At 37.3% G+C, this 24,043-nt stretch overlaps 1 protein-coding gene across 4 annotated transcripts in view; it reads left to right on the forward strand.

Annotated features, from left to right (window-relative positions):
• The window catches only part of apaf1 (apoptotic peptidase activating factor 1), a 202,141-nt gene that overhangs the window by 29,951 nt on the left and 148,147 nt on the right, over positions 1-24,043 (forward strand). For all 4 annotated transcript variants that reach the window (XM_028816766.2, XM_028816775.2, XM_051924617.1 and 1 more), the window contains exons 4-9: positions 9,259-9,456; positions 11,074-11,257; positions 11,498-11,610; positions 14,222-14,353; positions 18,435-18,673; positions 22,009-22,176. In XM_028816766.2, coding sequence (XP_028672599.2) covers positions 9,259-9,456; positions 11,074-11,257; positions 11,498-11,610; positions 14,222-14,353; positions 18,435-18,673; positions 22,009-22,176 — 1,034 coding nt within the window. The remainder of the gene's footprint in view (positions 1-9,258; positions 9,457-11,073; positions 11,258-11,497; positions 11,611-14,221; positions 14,354-18,434; positions 18,674-22,008; positions 22,177-24,043) is intronic.

A 24,043-nucleotide genomic window follows, 5' to 3' on the forward strand; every position in this document is an offset into this window, starting at 1 on the left:
ATATAGGATAGTAATTAGAATTGTATATTGAGTCTTCACCTTGTTTTAAGAGAGAGGTGATTGTGGCTGAATTTGTAGAAGGGTTCAATTTCACAAAGAAGTACAATTCATTAATTAAAGATATGAAGGAGCCAACTACTTTCAGAATGTCAAAAACCATTCTGAAAGCAATCTATCAGAGGCTGAATTTTTTTTTTTTTGGAATTCAATCTAGAGCCTCTTTATTTAAGATAACTTCAAGTGAGGGAAATTAAGTTAATCTGAATCCGCAATTGATAGTTTAGGGAAGGACAACTTTCTCTAAAGGAACTGGTTTCAGTAAGGGATGTATTAGTTTTTAGAAAAATGTTCAGACAAGAATTGCAGAAAGTGGTTATTTGTAAGTAAAGAAGACTTGGTAGGGTTGCATACTTTATTTGTAATGGTTGGAACATATTTATAACAACAAGTTACTGGGTTTAGCATTAGAAACATAATATTAAGTTCAGGTGTGATGAGATTCACATTCACCATTTTGTAATAGCAGAAAATTTAACTAAGATTTTGTATTGGTAATCTTTAATGTACATTGCATCCGGAAAGTATTCACAGCACATCACTTTTTCCACATTTTGTTATGTTACAGCCTTATTCCAAAATGGATTAAATTCATTTTTTTCCTCAGAATTCTACACACAACATCCCATAATGACAACGTGAAAAAAGTTTACTTGAGATTTTTGCAAATTTATTAAAAATAAAAACATTGAGAAAGTGCATGTACATAAGTATTCACAGCCTTTACCATGAAGCTCAAAATTGAGCTCAGATGCATCCTGTTTCTCCTGATCATCTGTGAATACTTTCCGGATGCACTGAATGTACAGGATCAGTTATGCAAGGGCTGTCTTCTTCCAAACATGGGAGATAAGATTATGAGATTCTAGTTCTTGTAATATTTGATTGTGCCTGTGAGCTACAGCACATGTGTAACCAAGTGTAAAATCATGTATGGCTCCATTTATCCCTTTGCGATATGCTTTATGAGTCACATGGCCAGGTCAATGAGGAACTGATCCGTAGACTACACCAAGTGTTGTGTGGATACCACAGTCTCCAAAAAGACAGTGTGTTGTTTTCCCAACAACAAGCAATGGATCACAAAAGAACTGAAAGCCCTACTGAATATGAAGAAGAGAGCATTTAGGTCTGGAGATAAGGATGAAATCAAGTGGGTGCAGTCAGAACTGAAGAAGCAGCTCCATGAGGGGAGTGCCCACTACAAAAATAAAGTTGAGTACAAGTTACAGCAGAACAACATGAAGGAAGTGTGGAATGGGATGAGGACTATCACTGGCTACAAGCAGGATGTTAAACATGTAGAGGAAGGGAACAAAAACAGAGCTAATAAACGCAACCAGTTCTGCAATAGGTTTGACTCATTCTTGATTGGTTCAGTCCTCCCCCAAATCTGCTAGCCTCTGTATGCAAGCTTAGGAGGTTCTGGAATCCCAACTGCCATCTACCTCCTGCGCAACCTACAATGACATCACATCTGTGGTCTCAAGCCCACCCTCCACTCCGTGGATTGCGTGTCTGTGCTGATCAAGTGAGGAGAGAGTTGGGAAATCTCTCCATAAATGAGGCTTCAGGGCCAGATGAAATCAGCCCCAGGGTGCTGAAAACATTTTCTAGCCAGTTCTGCGGGATCCTTCTGCACCTGTTCTCCCTTTGCCATGAATTTTCAAAAGGTTCACCAGCTGTGGAAAACATCCTGTGTGGTCCCAATGCCAAAGAAAGGGCATTCCAGTGATTCCAAGGACTTCAGATCAGTTGCTCTTACTTCATATATCATGATGACCTTTGAGAGACTTGCCCTAAAATGGCTACAACCCCTGGTTTTAGAACACCTGTATCCTCTGCAGTTTGTCTATCAAGCACATATAGGCATGGAGAATGCTGTCATCTACTTGCTCCACAGGGCCTACTCACACTTGGACAAAGTTGGTACCTCAGTCAGGATAATGTTCCTTTGATTTTTTTTCAGTGCTTTTAACACACATTCTGCCTCATCAACTGGAGAAAAAGCTCAAGGCTTTGAATCTTGATGCCCCCATAATCTTCTGAATCATGGACTACTTGACCAGCACTTTGTGAGGCTGAGGGACTGTGTGTCAGAAATGGCTTGTAATACTGGAGCACCTCAGGGAACTTTCCTGTCTCCCTTCCTGTCTACCCTCTATAGAAATAACATACAGCACAATACCAGCATTGCCATCTACACTGAAATTTTCAGATGACTCCTCCATCATTAACTGCATTAATAATTGAGATGAGTCGGAGTACAGAACAGTTGTGGAGGACTTTTTTTGTGGGGCAGAAACAACAGCCTGCAACTCAACCTACAGCTCAACATCAGCAAGACAAAAGAACTTGTGGTAGACTTCCGACATTCCAAGAAGCCTTTGAGACTAGTCACCATTCATGTTTAGGTCATGGAAGTGGTGCAGAGCTACCAGTACCTGGGGGTTCACAGAAACAACAAACTGGACTGGTCTGACAACACAGTGGCTCTGTACAAGAAAGGTCAGAGCAGACTGTGCTTGCTAAGGCGACTTTGGTCTTTTGATGTGTGGAGCAAGCTGCTTGAAATATTATACCAGTCCAAAGCAGCAAGTGGGGTGTTCTATGCTGCAGCCTCCTGGGGAAGCAACCTGAGGCCAAAAAAAGCACAATGCCTGAACAAACCTATCAAGAAAGCCTGCTCCATCACAGGGCAAACCTTGGACACATTGGAAGCTGTTGTGGAAAAGAAGATGATGGCAAAATTGGATGACATCATGAAAAATCCCCTCCTTTCCCTCCAGGATGTGCTGTCTAGAGCACTTTTTGCCATAGGCTTATTCCACCATGGTGTGGTAAGAAGCTTCTCTGGGGGTCTTTTCTGCCTACTGCTATCAGGGAATTCACTGCATCCACCCAATGTAGTTAAGTTTATCTATTTACTGATTGATTGAATGGATGTCCTGTGAGTTGGTATTCTTGTTTTTTATGTTTCTGCTGCTGTTTGCATTTGCATTTTCCCATGGGATTAATAAAATTTGTTATCTTTACATATGCAGGGTTGCTAAAAGATTTATATTTATGAACTCCATCAAATAGCACATATTGGGAGCAGGGGCAGGTGATAATGATAAAGTGCACATTGATGATTGGTTTATGAAGCTTCTTCCAATGTTCAGTTAGAAAAGAACTAGGGGGCTCCGCCCCCTGCTCGCTTCGCTCGCCAACCCCTGGTGTTGGGAATGACAAAGAGCGTGATGTATGAATGAGATATAGAATAGTGTGACGGTGTAGATGATGCAAATAGAAAGCAAACAATAAAGTGTGTGGCACAGTGTAAAGGTTTATTGGAAAATTTCTTTGTACACGCCGTTTAAGTGTAAAAGGTAATTCCAGGTCAGAACTTGTAAGGTCAATGAAGATGGTCATTATCGTGATCAGAGTCAACTTTGTCAGAGCTTAGAAAGACTTGTGTCTCTCCAGGAAGTAATGGAATGACTTGGGTATTTATGTTTTCCACATTAATATTTTTTGGACATAATATAGTGCATTTGGTCTAATGAGATTGCTGTTCCAAATCTCTCTGTAACTAAGTCGTCGCAGATAAAGGCTTGAGGAATTGTAATAATATGTGGCTGAAGTCCATCTGTATTGGTGAGTGTACCATCTCTCAGTTGTAATAAGCAATTGTTATGATCTGGTTCTGGACATCGTATCTTTTTTACTAACTGTATCTTTTGAAAGCAATGCCAATTGTCTGTGTATTTTAAGGTGCACTGAACAATAGCTGAGTGCATGGCATCTGGAAGAATAGCTAATCACTGTTTAAAATCTCCTCCTAATAAAAGTACCTTTCCTCCAAATCGAATATTATTATTCATAAACGTTTGTAGAAGTTTATGAATGGTGTTGAGTAAGTGACTTCATGCCATTGAACATTCATCAATAAACAACATTTTTTCAAGACGGATGTCACGTGCAGTGCCACCGTTAATGTTCATAGTGGATACCGATTTGTAGGATCTAATGCAGTTGATAAAGATTTCACTTTTAGGTACATCGTCAGTTAGAATCTTCTGTAGATATTCAGTATATGAATGTAAAGAAGGCAGTCTAATTTGACCCTTTTGACAACAACGTCTAAATGTATTACTTGTATTGCCAGTTGTTTCTTCAGGGAAGTGAACTGAATGACAATGATTGCAAATGACATTCATTAATCCGAATGAATTTTCCCGGTGTATGTTTTGCTTGTGCCGTTTGAGAGGCGCGTTGTTGCATATGTAGTATTTGGGACGTGTTGTTTTGGAGCTGTAATCGATTTGCCTGTGCTGTGTGAGACGCCCGTTGTAGCCTTCCTTGCCGTTAACGTATGTCTGAGACGGGAGGTGTTTCGTTTTGAATCCGTGCCTGTTGCGATGCAGCACTTTGATTGATAGTTTGCGTCATGTGGATCCAGGATGTAGATTTGTGCATATTTGCGTTGTTGATTTGTTTCAGGGTGCACTGTTCCAATGCGATGCAGTATTTGTGCACATATGGGAAAGCAGTATGGGCCATTGCCTTTTGGTGGCCTGATATTTACTAAAAGCAAATGAACTATTGTAGGATCTAACGCAGTTCATAAAGTTTTTACTTTTAGGTACATCGTTAGTTAGAAGCTTTAGTTGAGCTTTGCGTTTTTGGAGTCGAGACATTTTTTCTTTTAGAAATATGGATAAGTAATAAGGAGTATTGCACTCACTGTTAATATGTTTCCTTTTCTGCAGTTGAACGGTTAATAGTGCTTTATTGTAAGGAGATCCACCAATGCTGACACCTATGCTGTCTAGTGTGAAGGTGCTGACGTTCACTTTAGAATATGTGGCTTTGGGTGTGACTTCTTATGGATGTGGGGGGGGGGGGGGGGGGGATTGTTGAGGATTGTTGTTGCGCGAGCGTCTTCTTTCTTTTTGTGTTCCTGTGTCTTGTTGAATCCCCCTCTTTGTGTGTGTCCCGTCCCTCGCTTGTAGGGTCTGTGGGGTGGTTTTGTGTTCTTTTTTTTGTGTTCCATGGGCTTGTTGAATCCCCCTCTTGGTGTGTGTCCCGTCCGGTGCCTGTGGGGGGGGGGGGGTGCCTTGCTGTTGTGCGCGAGCCTCTTTTTTTTTTTTTTTTTTTTTTTCGGGTCTAGTTTCGTGTGCAATGTGTTTCGTGCTTTTCCTGCGTTTGACTTTGCGCCTCATTTCTCCTTTTTGTATGTGCTCACTCCTTTTTTCTGTGGTCTTGTCCGCCACTCGCGGCCCCTCATCCGCCTTTGTCGCCCTCTTTTCTCCGCCTTTCTCTGACTCTCACGGACTCTTTTTGCGCCTGCGCCTCTCGCAGCCCCTCATCCGCCTCTTCTCGCCCTCTTTTGTCCACCTTTCTCGGCTCCTCAGCCGACTCTCGCGGACTCTTTTTGCGCCTGCGCAGTATTTTTTTTTTTTTTTGGGTCTAGTTTCGTGTGCAATGTGTTTCGTGCTTTTCCTGCGTTTGACTTTGCGCCTCATTTCTCCTTTTTGTATGTGCTCACTCCTTTTTTCTGTGGTCTTGTCCGCCACTCGCGGCCCCTCATCCGCCTTTGTCGCCCTCTTTTCTCCGCCTTTCTCCGACTCTCGCGGACTCTTTTTGCGCCTGCGCCTCTCGCGGCCCCTCATCCGCCTCTTCTCGCCCTCTTTTGTCCGCCTTTCTCGGCTCCTCAGCCGACTGTCGCGGACTCTTTTTGCGCCTGCGCAGTACGTCTTTTTGCAGCTACGGCCCATGGCCGGATGTGCCTGCGTCCATCATCCGGTTTAGCATTCTCGGTTAGTAATATGGATAAACCAGAGAATGTGTGATTAAAATATTATGAATTGTTACTGAGACTGATGATGAGCGAAAACAAATAATCCCTTTGTTAAGTCTTTTTTTTTTTAAGGAGATTAAAAACATCCACTGAGTTCTAACCTGAGGTACATACACAGAGAGAGTAGGGGATTGAAGAGTGTATTGCCCAGGTGAGGGTGATGATTCAAAATCCTTTCAATTTTAACATGTATCAGGTTGCATAAGAAAGGAAAGTGGATTGAAAAGTTGTTCTGCAGTAAATGGCATATACCGATTTTTTGCCAAACAAAGTGATTCTACAAAAAACCTCCACTCACCTCACACCATTGTACAATTAAATATAATCAAAAATGTTTTAAAAAAATACATCATAGCAGACTGAAAAATTAGAACAAGTTATGTACTAAACCATGACCCGCCATTAACCTGAATAATAATGAAAAAGGAAGAACTGTATATAATGTGGGAAACCAATGTGAAGAGTTAGCAGAACTACTAATATGAAAAAAGCAGTTTTCTCTGAATAGAATGCCAACCTCATATAAAACTAGGGGGCTTCGCCCCCTGCTCGCTTTGCTCGCCAACCCCTGGTGTTGGGTAACCTGAAATACATTGATGTATGTATGAGATTTATTGTAGTGTAAAGGTGTAGATGACGAACAAAGGAAGTAAAGAACCCATAGCACGGCACATGAGAAAGATTTATTGGAATATTTCTTTATACACAACATTTGTAGTAAAGATGGTGTGTTGTCCTTGAATGAGTTTTCCTTGGTATGGAGTATCTACAACTTTAACTTTAATGTCAGATGAACGCCGAACTCTTGAGAAAGCCACATAAAGTTGTTCATGTCCAAATACAGGCTCAGAGAGGTATATGCCAACTCTGTCCATGGTTTGTACTTGGGATTTGTTGATTGTCTTGGCAAATGCAGGTTTAATGGGAAATTGGCGTCATTTAAGCGTAAAAGGTAATTCCAGATCAGAACTTGAAAGGTCAACTCTAGGAATCAAAACAGTATTGTTAGAATGTGATGCTGTAAGTACTTTTGCTTCAATAACATTGTCTGTCATGGTGTTGATGACTAAACGTGTACCGTTGCATAAACCTTGTTTAGTATTAAGGTTTCTTAATAGCATGACTGTTGTCCCGATTTTAAGGTTAAGATTGTGTTATGGTAATCCGGCTGGGTTAATAGTGTTTAAATATTCTAAGGGGAAATTAAGACGCTCGTTCTCGTCTTCAGAATCAACATTGTCAGTACTTAGAAAGAGGCGGCTTTCTCCAGGAAGTAACGCAATGACCTGATTATTTATGCGATCAACGTCAATATTCTTTGGACATAATATAGCCCGTTGTGTTAATAGTGGTATCTGGTCTAATGTGATTGCTGTTCCAAACACCTCCATCACTAAGTCGTCGCAGATAAAGGCCTGAGGGATCTGAATAATATCTCGGGCTGGTTTTTGTAGCTCCGTTAGTTGAGCTGGATCGTTTTGGAGCCATGACCGTGACTCCATCAGTTATCCGTTGTCTACCATTAGTAATATGGATAATAGCACTTACTGTTAATACGGAGCGTTTTCTGTGGTTGTACTGTTAATAATGCATCACTGTAATGTGATTCACATATGCTATATGGTTTGGACGTGTGAGGATGCCGTACGTTTAATACGGAGAGTTCGTTTATTCTTATTACCCGGACCATGCTGTGTAATGTGGACGTTTAGTTCAGAAGCGCGTTGTAGGCGCCCGCGCCTTTCGTACTTTCTCGCGCTTTCCGTACTATCTTTGTGGACCTTTGCGGACTCCGTAGTGTCATTACGTTTGACTCTGGGGTGCAGTGCAGAATCCTCTTTTCTGTGTGGCTGTGTTGTTAGTCCTTATCCAGGCGGGCTCGTGTTTGTGTATCCGTCAGTCGAGCTCGTTCGTTTTGAACCCGTGCCTGCTTTGCTTCCGCAGTTTCAGACGCGCGTTGTAGGCACCTGCGTTCATTGATCTTATTCAGGTGGGCTTGTGTGTGTATCTTTGAGCTGTATTGTGTCTGAATTTGGTGTAAAGCGTTCAGCGGTTTGTACTATCCCAAGCAGCACATTATTCCTAACTTCACTCCGCAGTAGTGCCACTCACAATATGGCGGTGACGCCTGCGCCTTCCGTACTATCTCGGGTTTCACTATGCTGTGTAGTGTGGACGTTTGCGGCATCCGTACTCTCTCCGGTTTGACTTTGGGCGGGGCGCCAAAACCTGATGTGTTTGTTTGTTCTGTGGCCGTTCTCTGGGGCCGTGTGTTAGTTGAGCTGTATTGTGTTTGAATTTGGTGTAAAGCTTTCAGCGGTTTGTACAATCCCAAGCAGCACATTTGTTTTATTAGCTATTTCTGTTAGTTGAGCTGTATTGTGTTTGAATCTGGTCTCGTGTCTGTGTGTTCGGCGCCTGTGCACTATGTCTCCTGGGTCCATCGCCGTGTACCTGCGTCTGTGCCTTCTGGTTTAGCAAGAGACCTGCGTCTGTGCCTTCCGGTTTACCATTCTCGGTTAGTAATATGGATCTCCCAGAGCTGCAAACATTAAAAATATTCATCAACAAAAGGTACCCATTTCGTTAAATACTTAAATTTCTCTTGTTTTAGAGAAATCACCATTGAGTACCGGTAGGGGTATACAATGTGGTATGTCATTTTATTTGAGGTCCCTTGTGGATATTCTTCACTGCTTTAAGACTTCAGATAGCACATGTTGTCTATCAATATATCTTAATATATTGAGAGATATAATCAATAATCTTGTAGCAGTCAGATTCTGTTGATTCTGTTGGCCTTTTCGATTTCAAAACTGCCATCTCGTAATGCTGGAAACCACCTCAGCCAAAATTTGAACAAAAGTTAATGACATCGTCCTTCTCTAATTTTTTTTTTGTAGATCCACAATTAATAGATTTTGGTGCTGTCCATTATCATATGGGTCTCCTAGGCTCAATTTAAGAACAGCAACCTCTTTGTTTAATGCATCAATCTATTTTAGCGCTCCTGAATATTAACATATGAAGTCTTAGTATGCTCTGTAATGAGTTGTTTCATTACCTTCCGTTATGTGAAGCCAGCTTCACCAAATGGATGCACCATTAAATGGTTTGGAGGATTTTTCAGAGTGTCCTCCAGCAGGGTTCTCAATGAGGATTGTGGCATCCTGGTGAACAATCAAGTGAGTGGGTTTTGCAGAATAAAATGGGTCAAAAAGCACGAGATGTTCAGACCAGGATCGTAGATAAGACTTCATGTGACTCACAAAGATGTACTTTTGTGATAATCTATTAAACATTCATGTATTTTATATTTTATGTTGAAAATGTGTTTTGTTTCCTTTCTCTTACAGTTCAGACAATCTTGTGTGAAGGGGGTGTTCCACAAAGACCTGTTGTTTTTGTGCATCGTCCAGAGCAAATTAAGAAGATTCGAGATCAGTTGTGTAAGCTAGAAAAACATCCAGGATGGATTACAATCTTTGGGATGGCAGGTTTTGGGAAGTCTGTTCTAGCTGCTGAATCAGTAAGAGATGAACAGCTTTTGAGAGGTATTTATATGTGTACTTATGATGAAATGGTTCTTGTGCTGTAATATTTAAGTTTGATTTTTTTCAGGTGTTTGAAGCTTATTGCAGTATAAATGTATTTCTGGAAAAATAAATGTACTAAGGGAGATGCATGCTTCATGACTGATTTTTTTTTTTTTTAGTTGAGTATGACATAATTGGACTTAACAATTACAATGCTTCTTTTTCATAACATAATAGCATATGTTTAATTTGACAACAGTTTTGTCTACTTTAAATTCTGGTAAGTTTTTATTAGCTATAGAATTTGTGTAGATTTTCAACAGTGACCTTTGAATATATGATGCCTTGCTGAAATGCATTCTAAATTTTAGCTATTTTCTTATTCTTTTTCATTTCAGACTTGGAAAGTTTCAAAGGCAGGTGGTAGTTTGACTTTAAGGGCCATTATCTTCCACTGTGTCCTTTCCTTTACATTCTGCAGTCTTGGGCGCCCTCAGATGTGACACATTCTTATTATGTCATCTGACACTAACAGTTCCTCCCATATCCTCTTAAGATTTTTACCATACTCTACCTCCATTTACATCATTGCATGCCTTTTCACTCAGTTGTTTTGCTTGTATTGCTACACATTCCAAAACTAGACATTTCTTTTTCATCTCATGAAATTTTACTTTCAGTATTCTCTCATCACTGCACTGCTTCCACTTACTCAGGAAGATTTCCGCATGTATATCTATCCTTCTTATCTTTGTCCTTTGTAGCTTTGCTTCCTGTTTCTCCATTAGTTTACATCAACTCATTTACATATACTTTAGAAAAGCATGCATAAATTTTGCTTCTTTTGCTGTTGAGGCTCCTTTAGAGATGAAAATAGGTTGAGCTCTCAAAACTACTTCAATGCCTGATTGTCCTGTGGAAGAAATACAGTAGATCAGATCAAACAATAATTGCACCATTTACATATACAGAAGAGAGGGGCTTTAGCTACAGTATGCCTATGCTTATGCCTAGACCGTATGATCTGCTAATAACACTACATCATATGTATTATGTGCGTTTCTGTTTCCCAAAAACAATACCAAAAAAAATCTAGAAGATGGCAGAGAATAGTAAACAGGTATAAATTTGGTGTAAAATTAAATTGAAAAAGGGTGAATTTAAACTTTATTTTAAATTATGTTTTCAGAACTCTACTCAGTAAATTAAGCAAAATCAGCTATTAATGCACAGTAAATATCTCTTACTTTCTGCTGTAACGTAAAAAATGGTATATTTTGTAGAAATTTTAGCATATCATTTATGTACAGTATAGTATGGTGGAAATTTGGTGTAACGATTAATGATGCTACTTCATGGATTCAAAATTCTGGGCTCAAAACACTTGCCAGGTCATTATTTGTGGGGAGTTTACATATTCTTACAGTGTCTACATGAATTTTACTCCAGAAACAACTACTTTCTTCTCACTTCCAGAAAAAGAATTTGTTAGATTAACGGGCAACTGTCAATAGGTCTGATATGTGTGACAGTGGTACCTGTGGTGCAGTTGTATGCCATACTGAATTGGCTCCTTTCTTGCTTTGATTGAAAAGGTTTAAAAATGTGTTTTTACTTATATGCCTTTATTATTAGCTTACTTTCCTGGTGGAGTGCAGTGGTTATCAATTGGGCAACTGGATAAAGCTGATCTCCTTGCTAAAATGCAAGCTCTTTGCTTTCGTTTGGATCAGGACTCACAGACTTTTCAAAGACCGCCAGTAACAACAGAAGAAGCCCGTGACCGCTTGCGTTTTCTCATGGTTCGCAAATATCCCAGGTAAATATTGTATTCTATTTTGTAGACTTAAGACAATTCGTAATTCTCATAACCCCTACTTATGATACAAAACTCGTTTGCACCATACCATAATCATCACTAGCCTCATATTATTAGTTTATTTTTTTATTATGAATAAATTGTATTTATTATTTATGGTATTAAATTAATATTAATACTAAATATAAAATTAGAAAGTGTATTTTCATTCTTAGTAATTACAGTTCTTCAATATTTTAGATCCCTTTTAATTCTCGATGATGTATGGGACAGCTGGGTATTAAAAGCTTTTGACATTCAGTGCAGAGTCCTGCTTACTACAAGAGACAGAAGTGTGACAGATTCAGTATCAGGTTTGTATATGATATAATTGAGTGAGGGGGAGTGATGTTTTTAATATTTTAAGCCTTGTAGTGCTTTGGATTTTGCACTTTGTATTGTGTGACTCATATAGTCCGATCATATACCTTTATGCAAATGTATAAATCCATGCAGTAATGCAGTTGTTTATGCTGCTTCATCACAGTTATAGGGACTTCAAAATTCAAGGTTTTTATTTAGTCATATTTTGCACAAAAAACATGAACTTGGTTAATTTCCTAACTCAGATTCTCTCTATTTGGAATTTGCCTGGGATTTCTCTGGTATTCTGGTTTTGGTCCACATTATAAAGATGTCTGTGTGAGGTTAATCGGCGAGATACGTTAGGGTGTTGGAGTTGTGTATGAGTGTTGTCACGCTTGGGTCACAGATTTGCACAGAGACACAGGAGTAGAAAAAAAGGAACTTTATTCAAAGCACTGCAAACAAACATTTGTCTCTTTTCAAAAGTTTAAACGTGCTCCATGACAAGTCAGAGATGACAGTTCCGCCAGGAGCAGAGAATGTCTGAGAGACAGAAGGAGAAGCAAACAATCAATTTAACAAACTGATAGAAGCCCGTACAGGCTTTTTAAGTAAGCGGAGCACCGCGCGAGAGGCATATTATGCGACAGAGCCACCAGAAAGGTAAGGAGGAATGGTAGGTATGGAAGGTAGTTTGTCAATGTTTTTCAGGGGTTTTCCCAGGGGCGTCTGTATTCTCCGGAGGTGCAATCAGCTCCGCAGCTCACAGTGTGTAAGCCTAACGATTTTCAATGCCAACAGAATTTTTTTTGTTTACTATGATCCTATGAAAGAATAGTTGAGTCAAAAACTGTATAAAATATATCACTATAGACTTAGTGGCCATTTTCTGGGTTCACCCAGTTTGCAACATTTTGTGTGTATTGGAGTCAAGATTTTTACAGCCAAATGCCTTTCTTGATGCTTTTATCACCCTTTGCAACCCGCAAGGGGGGGTGAAGTAATTGTAGAATAATAGTAATAATATAGTAATACATATCATACTTGAAGGACAGGACTTTTAAAACTGTATTTATAATTTTAATATGAGTTGGCATATCAATTACATGGATTTTGCATTTATACTACATATAACTTTATCTGTTGATTATGTACTTTTTATAGAACATCATTAAGGAAGATTGGAAGGAATGCTTTTTTCCTCTCTCGTAGTCTAATAGCTATTAATGTTGGAATATAGATAAATAGGCAGATATAACTTTATTTGTCCCCTGGGGGGAATTTAGCTTTTTACAGAATCTCCTTAAATAAATAATGTAACACTTGGCTGTGTCAGATAAATGGTCACTTCTGAAGGGTGGGACTGGATCGCGTGTTTGCCTTGGGGGTTGCCACCCGCAATCCCGAGCTGTCTCATTGTGTGGTGGGTGCGGCAATGCGCTGTACCAGTGCATGCTCCCCTACCTGAACCGAATCTGACCTTAAATAAATTCAGAAAAAAAAGAAAAGTTAAACCGTGAGAAATATGGAATATGGAAGTACTCCTATATCTTAGATTTCTGAGCAACTGTACAAAATGTTCCAGTGTTAAATTAGCATCAAGTGCCTCAATTAGAAACTATATTTTACAGCTTCCAGTTTCCATACTCCATGCCATACTCCTTTAACTCTTTTATACATTTGGTTTTTAATTTTCATTATTAAAATACAATGAATGAAGTAAACCGCAAAGGGCAAATTATAATGAAATCAACAAAAGAGTTGAACATGTAAATCTATAGCAAATATAGAAATATTTCTAAATGTCTTATAAATGTAAAAATCATACTGCTGTGCTTATCTGAATGTAGAATAAGAGAAGAGAAATAAATACCAGCTAATTAAATGAGATCAGTGTATCAGTTGTTGTCACTGATTATGAATCTGGTTGAAATAAAAACCTGAAGCCACAGTTGTCCCCCAGTGCCAACTTTGAGAACTCCTGATCTAATGTGACACTTGTTTGGCCTAGACCACTTATAAAATCTATAATATATAAATCTTTTTATAATTGTTCTGCAATCTTGTATGTTGTATCTTTAATACAAGAGACCAACAATAAACTAACATCCTGTATCTTCTGACCATCCTTGGAATACCCTTAGTATGTTTTTATTCCTTTTTTTAGTCATGTATCACCACACTGGCTGTAATGAATTGTGTTCAGGGTGATAGATTATGCATAAAAATAATTTAAACATGATCCTACTTTTGTTTGATCATCCAAAATATTTATGCATATCTATAGTATTCTCAATATTGCTAATACTTCTCAGTTATTGTCTGTGATTAAGAATTAATTTGAAAAGATAGATGGAGGCTCATGCCTGTGTTTATAATACAAGGTAATGCAAGGTAAATAAAACCACACTTGTTTTCACTGCTGATTTTATGTTGCACATTTAAAGTGAAAAACTGAATAATATCCATAAATGAAACACTTCTGTTGATTCTAGAAGTAAAAAAAAAAAATGTTAGTTATTGTTTCATAATGTAACAGTGCCATTTTGCCATTTCTTATAATTTTAAACAAATGCGTGTAACAAAATAAAATAAAGTTAAATTTTTTACTTACAACAGGTAAAAAGTATGAGGTATCTGTCCGAAATGGTCTAGAAGAAGACAAGTCATTGGAAGTTCTTGCACTTTTTGTGAATAAGAAAGTGAAAGAATTGCCAGAACAAGCCTGTAGTATTGTGAAAGAATGTAAAGGTAAGTCAATGTCAATCTTCTCTGCAATAACAGTTATGCTGCTATACCTCAGCGTTAAAGCTCTATTGTTTTCAATCAATAAATCAACATAGTGCCTGTATATATAAAAATGATAAGAAATAAACTGATTCCATGCTATTAATACTTTGTGCTCATTGTCTTTATGTAAAATAGGGCGTTCTGCCCCCTGCTCGCTTCGCTTGCTAACCCCCAGGTTTGGTTAACCAGATATACAATTTAAAGAGATTATTTTTATGGGAATTGTTACAAATTCATTATTTTCACTTTTACTTTAAAACTTCAGTAAAAGCAATATTTGGAATTAACTTTTCTTCAAGATCGTATTGAATTTTGATTCCGTGTTTGGACTTGCATCATGACAACGCAACATATAACTGCCCGTGAGTGAATATCGTTTCTTTCTGTCTAATAAATAAACCGACTTTTTCAAATTTTTAATACAGCTAATCTTGTCCCATTGCATAGTCCATCACTCATACATAAATTGCGCAATAACATTATGATACATCCTTCTTTCAACAGTAATTCAGCCGGTGGGAGACTGTATGGTTTTAACGCTTGTAGATATTCTTTGGAATATTTTAAATTGATGTTTTCATCTTCCGCATTATCACCACCAACTGCTTCAGCATAGTCTATAGATACGCATTTAATCAATTTTCCATTTAACTGATCGACAATTTTCACGTTAATTCATTTGACTTCATCGTTTCTCACTGCTAGGGTTGCCCATGTACTCATTTCTTCTGTTGTTAATCCTTCAGGATAAAATTCTTTAATAAGATTTTTACATAAGTCTTTTTATTGGGAGATTTTGAATTTTAAAGTTGCCAATGTCTAGTAGACAGTTTGCGTGACCAAATTGTGGTTTATTCAAAATTAAACTTGTCGTAGCTTTAATTGTTGCGGGACCACAGATTCTCATAGTGTATGGTCCATTATTGTGTAAATCTACGCTTTGAGCATTGAATGATGTGAACGCGTTCAGATTATTGTAGACTCTGATATTTTGCCTGTACTGTTTGTGGATTTCACTTTCACCAAACAACAAATCTTTTAATTCTCGTGGATATGCCTCTTCATTGGGAAGAAACACTACATTTCTCTGATGGCAATATGAGTTAGACGATCTACAAGTCTCCGACTTAAACTTTAAAGCCTTATAATATCTACATACTTCTGACATATCACCTATGTCCATACTGTATATTCGATCTCTATTCGCTGTTCCGTTATTTCTCAGAGTAATAATTTCTGTTTGTTAGCGCTAATGCAATCTTTACTATCATTTTTTTGATATTTTTGAATTTTACTACTTTCATAATCTGTAACTTGATCTGCATGTGCATCACACTGCTTTTTTTTTTTTTCCAGCCTTTCGAATTCCACTGCTTTCATAATCTTTAACCTGCTTTGCACGAGTTTCATCCCAACGTTTTTGAACCTCTTTACGACGTTTTACTTTGTCTTCTACTCTGTCTTTAATTTCTGACCTCGCTTAGACCTGCTAGGTTTTCAATTCCACCTGGTCTGGGATGATTATTACTTTCCCTTATTTCATCCATCCATTTTCCAACCGGCTGAATCTGAACACAGGGTCATGGGGGTCTGCTGGAGCCAATCCCATCCAACACAGGGCACAAGGCAGGAACCAATCCTGGGCAGGGTGCCAACCCACCACAGGATCCCTTATTTCACTGAGTAATAATTTCTGTTTTTTAGCTCTAATGCAATCTTTACTATCTTTTTTCTTTCACTTGCTCTGCATGTGTATTGCAGCAATTTTTTTTGAGCATTTCAAATTAAACTGCTGTCATAACCTCTAACCTGCTCTGTATGTGTATCGCGCCTACGTTTGTGAACGTCTTTATTAAGTTCTACTTTGTCTTTTACTCTTTTTCTTTTATTTCTGACTCTGATTAGACCTGCAAGGTTTTCAATATCACTTGGTCCGGGTTGATTATTACTTTCCTTATTTTCAGAATTTGCACATAGATGATTGTTGTTCTTTTTTGCATTCTTTTCTCCAACGCTTTTGGGTCTCTTTTTGATGCGCTGCTCTTTCTTCTTCACTTAGTCGTTGACATGTCATCTAAAACGTATAAAATTATTGTCCTGATAAAATTTATAAGAGCTGAGAGCGCAGGAAGTGTGTCTGCTAAAAGCATTCATATGACTAAGAGCTGAGAGCACAGGAAGTGTGTCTGACAAAAGCATTCACACAACTGAGAGGTTAGATGACCGTGGTCTTGTTTGAAAATAGTTATAAGTAGGGTGTGACTTGAAAGAATCTAATGGCAAAAGTCACCGTCTCGCAGGACTTACTTCCAAAGGTTGTAAGTATGACGTGACTTGTAAGAATCTCATGTTGAAAGTCTCTGTCTCGCGGGGCATCATTCCAAAAAGTCTCTTCAAAAAGTCACGTCTTGTCCCAAGATTTTTTTTATTATAATAGGGAAATATGTTATATGGAATTTAATGTAGTACATGCTTTTCAGAACTTTAACCCTGTTGTTTATACTATTTCACAGCAGAAACAATATTTCAAAATATTTAAAATGTATCAGTATAATTATCAGTTTCTTAATAATAGTAGAAATAATAATAATAATAATAATAATTCTTTGCATTTATATTTCTCACTTTTCTCAGTACTGAAAGCACTTCAGTAAGTGGGGAGACACTTCAACCAACACTAATGTGTAGCATCCACCTGGATGATGTCATGGCATCTATTTTTGTGCCAGTATGCTCACCACACATTAACTGTTAGGTGGTGAAGTAGTGAGAGAGAGACAATGAGAGACAGGGGGATGATTAGGGGGCCAGAATGACTAGGCTGTGGTGGGCAATTTAGCCTGGACATCGGAATATACCCTTCTGTTTATGAAGGATTCCCAGGCATCTTTTATAACCACAAAGGGACAGGACCTCAGTTTTATGTCTCCTCCGAATGGACAACACCATTTTTACAGAGCAGTGTCCCCGTCACAGCACTGGGGCATTGGAATCCACATTCACCCCCTGCTAGCCACACCAACACTCTTCTATCAGTAACTCAAGCTTTTCTTAGAATAAAAATAAAATTGTCTGTAGCATTAGTGATTTAATTTATTTCTGTATTAGTTCAAAGAACATAAGATTTATAACACATAATATATCTTTGTTTTTTTTAACTGAAATCACTGAAGCATTATGGCAATTTTCATCTTCTAGTTTAATGTAGCAAGGAGCCATACCTTATCACATAAACATTGAATGAAAGACTATAGTCAGTCCTTCATAATAAAGCTAGTGTAGGATGTGTAAAGATACTATCCGAGACTATATTATACATTGAACATTACCAAATTGTTTTTATGCTGCTGATTTTATGTTGCACCTATATTATTAAGTTCTTCAGCTGACATACCAGCTGTATTTCAGAATATGTAATTCACTTGAAGCAAAGCAGGTTTGGGCCCGGTCAGTAATGGACCATGTAGAAAAAGCATGGGTTGCTACTTGAAGAGGTGTTTGTGAGGCCATTGGGGTGTTGGTTATGCTGTGGCCTGTGTGTAGATCCCAGAGCAGGGATGGGGACACTGTGCTATAAAAACTGGCGTCTGTCCTTCGGGGGAAATTTAAAACCATAGTTCTGTCTCTCTTAAAAGATCCCAAGGCATCTTTTGAAAACAGGAGAATGTTTATTGATTTCCTGGCTAAATTACCCACCACTTTGTCTAATCATCCCCTAACTCTGATTGCTGAACTGTCTCTCTCACCACTTTACCACCTAATTGCTAATGTTGGACAGTGTATTGGAACAAGAATTTCTGATATCACATTGTCCAGGTAGATGCTACACATAGGTGGTGGCTGCCACGATTCCCCACTTTCTATGTAAAGTGCTTTGAGCTGATTGCAAAAAAGTAATATAAATTTAATTAATTAAATTTAATTTAAATGTAATTGCCATCATTTTCAAGTTTTTGAAAGTTAAGCATGGACAGGTTTTGTAAGTGTCTAGGGATTGCAAGTGTTTTGTTTTTTTTTAAATATGTATTTTTGTTGTTTTTAGGTTCGCCTCTAGTGATATCACTGATTGGAGCTCTCCTGCGAGAATTTCCTGATCGCTGGGAATACTATTTAAGGCAACTGCAGAATAAACAATTTAAAAGAATACGCAAGTCTTCTTCATACGACTATGAAGCTTTAGATCAGGCTATGTCTGTCAGTATTGAGGTGCTTCCGGAACACTACAAAGAGTATTATATGGATCTCACTGTGCTTGAAAAGGATGTCCATTTTCCAGCTAAGGTAGTATTTTATACCAAAATTAAACAACTGTATGTTTTTGGTGTATATTATGTTACAGTATGACTCTTAACAAACAAGCAAATAAAAATTTAAGCAGATATTACTGAAATCTTGTTTTTTTTTTTAAATATAGTTTGGTTGGGTTTTATTCATGATTGCCTTTAACCCATATTTTTTCAAATAAAATGGGGGTTCTTTTACTTTACCGTAGCCTACTTCATGTGACTTTAAACCTAATAGAAAACCAGTGTGGATACATAATATAGTGAGTTGGTTATACTGTCTAGATTTATTTATGACATTTGCTGAAGAGATCCGAGTTAACTGCACAGTAGTAGCCAAATGATTTAATTTTGCCTGATAGTAAAGCATTGAAATAGTCACTTCTCAACTGGAATAAATGAACTTTACGATATTCTGCATACCACATGTCATTTTAATTTTGCTCTCTGTTTAATAGGCAGAAAGCAAATCTTTTAAATGGAGGAAATGTTATAGCAAAAGATAAGATTGTTGATCAAGATACAATGCAAATTTTATCTGATTTTAGCCTGACTAAGGTTTAAGTTGTTTGAGCTAAGTGTCCTTCGTATTATTTTACCAGTTGCAGAATTTCCAATTACCAACAAGGCTGTCCAAAAAAAAAAAGACTAAGAGTGGTATTAACACAACTGTGGTTAGGTTATATGGATACTAATGTGCACATTTTCTTTCTAAAAAATCTTGATGTACTGAAACAGCCAAATGAATTTTATGCATTTATCAGTATGTTTATGTTTTGAGTATTTTCCTTTGAAATACGGTGTATCATCACAATGCTTCTTATCCTTGCAAATTGTTTTGTACATTTGTTTAAAAAAGCATTTCTCTCATGCAAGACAGGGATTTCTCCTGTTTTTTTTTTTTTGTTTGTGAAATATTTAGATATACCCTAAGTTCTTGTCTATAAGCCGCGGCTTATCTAAGGAAAAAAGTTGTGAAAATGAAAAAATAGAATATCGCCTTATACATAAGTCTGGCTTATACAGTAATCCCTCCTCCATCGTGGGGGTTGCGTTCCAGAGCCACCCGCGAAATAAGAAAATCCGCGAAGTAGAAACCATATGTTTATATGGTTATTTTTATATTGTCATGCTTGGGTCACAGATTTGCGCAGAAACACAGGAGGTTGTAGAGAGACAGGAACGTTATTCAAACACTGCAAACAAACATTTGTCTCTTTTTCAAAAGTTTAAACTGTGCTCCATGACAAGACAGAGATGACAGTTCCGTCTCACAATTAAAAGAATGCAAACATATCTTCCTCTTCAAAGGAGTGCCTGTCAGGAGCACAGAATGTCACATAGATAGAGAAAACAATCTCTAGCAAACAAATCAATGGTGCTGTTTGGCTTTTAAGTATGCGAAGCACCGCGGCACAAAGCTGTTGAAGGCGGCAGCTCACACCCCCTCCATCAGGAGCAGGAAGAGAGAGAGAGAGAGAGAGAGAGTTTGTTTTTCAGTCAAAAATCAATACGTGCCCTTCGAGCTTTTAAGTATGCGAAGCACTGTGCAGCATGTCTTTTCAGGAAGCAGCTGCAGAAAAGAATAGCAACGTGAAGATAATCTTTCAGCATTTTTAGACGAGCGTCCGTCTCGTCTAGGTGTGCGAACAGCCCCCCTGCTCAATCCCCATACGTCAGGATCACAGATAGTCAGCGCAAGAGAGAGAGAAAAGTAAGCAATCTAGCTTCTCAGCCATCTGCCAATAGCGTCCCTTGTATGAAATCAACTGGGCAAACCAACTGAGGAAGCATGTACCAGAAATTAAAAGACCCATTGTCCGCAGAAATCCGCGAACCAGCAAAAAATCCGCGATATATATTTAAATATGCTTACATATAAAATCACAATTTAAATGACCGCGACGCCCAGAGCAGAAAGAACGCGCTCCGGCCGCTGCAACCGCTCCATGCGGGGAGTGAGAGAGACGCCAATATCTCACACTCTCTCCCCCCTTAAAGAAATTAAATGGGTGCGAGTGAGACCACTGACCTCCCTCCCTTCTATTAGTTATAGGTTATAGTACGTTCGGCTTATCCATGAGTCCGGCTTATCTATGATAAGATTTTATTTTAAAAATTCGTATGATTTTTGGTCTCCGGCTTATACACGAGTCCGGCTTATAGACAAGAACCTAGGGTACTTCAAATACCAAAGTTATTGAAGTTGTTAAATTAATTCCTCATAATTGATTAGTTAATCAATGATTATGAATATTTTTCCTGTTTGTGGTTGTATGTGGTACTCTTATAAAACTGTAGTGCTAGAATAACTGAAATCAGATCAATTCAAAAAAACAGCAGGTTGCATTTGGTGCTTAAATAGCAGTGACCATGAATGTTCCATTTTTGAAATAATGTTTGAAAAAAAATTAATTTAAAGGTCTGCACGGACTTAAGTATTTATGCCCGTATTATTTAAAGCTTTTTTTAAATCACAATCTAATTACTATTCCAAATTATTTAATAATTATAATGTAATGAGTTTTTTAAAGCTAAAGCTGACCTGACAAATAAGAAATCTGAACAGTAACACTTATTTCACTTATTATAATATTAGTAGCAATGACTTTATGAAATTCTTTAATAATGCATAGATATCATAAGATTACAAGCTGAACAGAATGTTTCAACAATCAACATGTTACTCCTTCTTTCCACATATCATCTTAAGTACATTTAAATTACAGACCACATAGAAAATGTCCTGTTTGATTTCTTAAGTAAAACCTACTTCATGTCCTTTAAATCCAGTTTTAATAATTGTATTAAAAATGCACTCATTAAATTATTGATAAATGTTATTGACAGTTCTGTCAGAGTACCAATTATTAGACAAACATTAAAATAATCAGACTTAGCTACTGTATAATTAAGTGTCCTTAAGAATTGCAGAACATTACTATTTTTATTTTTTTTTGGAGAAAATAATCATTTTCCCCAGTCACAATACAGAAACAGATTAATCTCTTATTCTGAATAATATTGTAATCTTCAATGATGTAGAATTGTCTTCATTAATATGTTTTGAAATTTTAACATTATTTTTGATACTATTGATTGAAGTACAGTATTCTCCACAGGTTTGAGAATTTAGTTGACAGTACAGTGATGGTTATTAGCTGGCTTATTTTATACTTATCAAATAAATTTCACTATATTTACAATCCCATAACAATCCCATAAACAGTACTTCATTCCATTCCACAATGAGACATGGTGTCCCTTGTTTCTGATCTACCATATCTGCACATTGTCTTGCATTTTAAAATGTTCTTTTTAATCATTTGATAGGTACTGTCAGTTTTGTGGGATTTGGAACCAGAGGAAGTTGAAGATATACTTCAAGAATTTGTTAATAAATCACTACTTTTTCTTGATCGCAATAAGACTCCTTTCCAGTATTATCTACATGATCTGCAACTAGACTTTCTAACAGAACAGAATCGCAACAGAATTCAGGTTAATTATTTTATTATTGTATTGGTGTTGATATACTACTTACTAATTACTGACAACTTTAGATATTTTGCAAAAACTATTTGTTGTAGTTATTAAAAAAAGTGTGATTCTTTTTAAATAGGATTTAATTGTTTGCACATTTAAATCTTTAAAATACTTTCTTTTTTATTTTAAATGTGCTTTGATCTTGATGAAAGTTCTGAGGCATTTAGGCTTCTTCCTGCTTTAGCTCACTGATATTTTAGCGCTTTTTATGTTCACATTTTTATTCATGATAAAAAAAACACATCAAAAAAGTTTGTACTATAAATTAATTCAAATATATAAAAAAAACACAAAAGAGGCACTTCCCCTCCCAACCAAACTCACCCATCCATACCATACTAAAGGCCTTGTCACACATACTTGACTTTTCCAAAGATTTTTAGTTTTAGAGTTCATTTACAAAATCTTAGCGAGTTAAAGGCAGTCGTGCTATGCTCCTTTGATAGGCATTCGTATAGTTTGACATTGTCAGTCTAAGACAAAAAAGCAAGCACATACAAAATTGACAAGAGGACCAGCTCATGCATGTAATGAAAGGTAGCCTGTTGTAATGAGGAAAAAGGGCAGCAAACAGAAGTGAAAGAATGAAAAAGTACCTCATGTACAAACCCCCAACTAACTCTCAACTAAATGCACTGCAAGATGGCAATTTTTGTTACTATGGATGGAATTGTTATAAATGTGGGTTTTCAGGAAAGGTAAGATAACAGAATGAAGACTTAAAAACTGAAGGAGTAGCAAGGTCATGAAATTTCCAGTGGGAGGCTAATGGTAACTTAGCTGCAATAGAAGCAGTCATAAAAAGCCTCTGATGTATGAGAGAAAGGGAAAGTGATGAAAAAGAATGTTTTTAGCCCAGACTAATTAAAAATGGCTATAAAAGATAGGGTTAGGGTTATACATTTATACCTAACTGAAACAAATGGTAGGATGGTATAGAGCAGCCCAATATTCAGGGATGAGTTATGAAACAAAGGAGTGTGGAGGTGACACCTCAAAAGTGGGCACATCAATTTCTCAGTGCTTTTTTCTGTTTGAAGTGCATAAGAGAGAAAAAGACCAACAAAAGGGGAGAAACGGGCTAATTTATTACAGTAAAAAAGATTAAGATTGGGCAATGTAGGAGATGAATTTTGTTTATATTAAAAGCAAAGAATAGGGACGATTAACACAACCTTACATAGCTAACGAAATATACTGTGTAGAGCAAATTCATTTTAACAATTGATTGGAGTGGGTCTAAAGTAAGTGAGCAAGATAGAATCAAGAAATAATTGAATCTCTTAACACCCTTTAGAACTCACCAAACGTTGGCATCTGACTACTCATGGACATTGGCATAGATGTCTATTTTCAGGTATCTGAAAGAGCTTGTCTAAGGATTGAAAGACAAGGAACAAAGAGCTGACAAGAAAGGTTCAGTGAAAAAATAGACTAGCTAATATTATAGTCAGAGTTATGAGATATTATTTGGTAATTAATATTAGAAGGAAAGAGAACTCCTTTCTAGTCGATAGTGAGTCAGACTATTTGTCTTTAAAGTATGGAGAAAATCATTATTTTATCTCCCAATATGGTATTGCTTTATATTGTTAGTATTGTATGCTGACATGCTGACCTTAAATAAGAACAGGTAAAGAACACTACAGTGTTATTCTGACAGTCTGGTCATAATGCAATAATGTTGTTTTGAAATATATTAAATATGATGATTAATTTTTTTCAATACTGTATATAGCAATATACACTTCCGTTGTTATGTGACTGACCTTAAAGTTTGGTGCCTACAGGTAGACAGTTTACTGTGCTAGTCTTTTAATGC

Source organism: Erpetoichthys calabaricus, chromosome 1 (assembly GCF_900747795.2).
Source record: "Erpetoichthys calabaricus chromosome 1, fErpCal1.3, whole genome shotgun sequence".
In the NCBI taxonomy this organism is placed as follows: domain Eukaryota; kingdom Metazoa; phylum Chordata; class Cladistia; order Polypteriformes; family Polypteridae; genus Erpetoichthys; species Erpetoichthys calabaricus.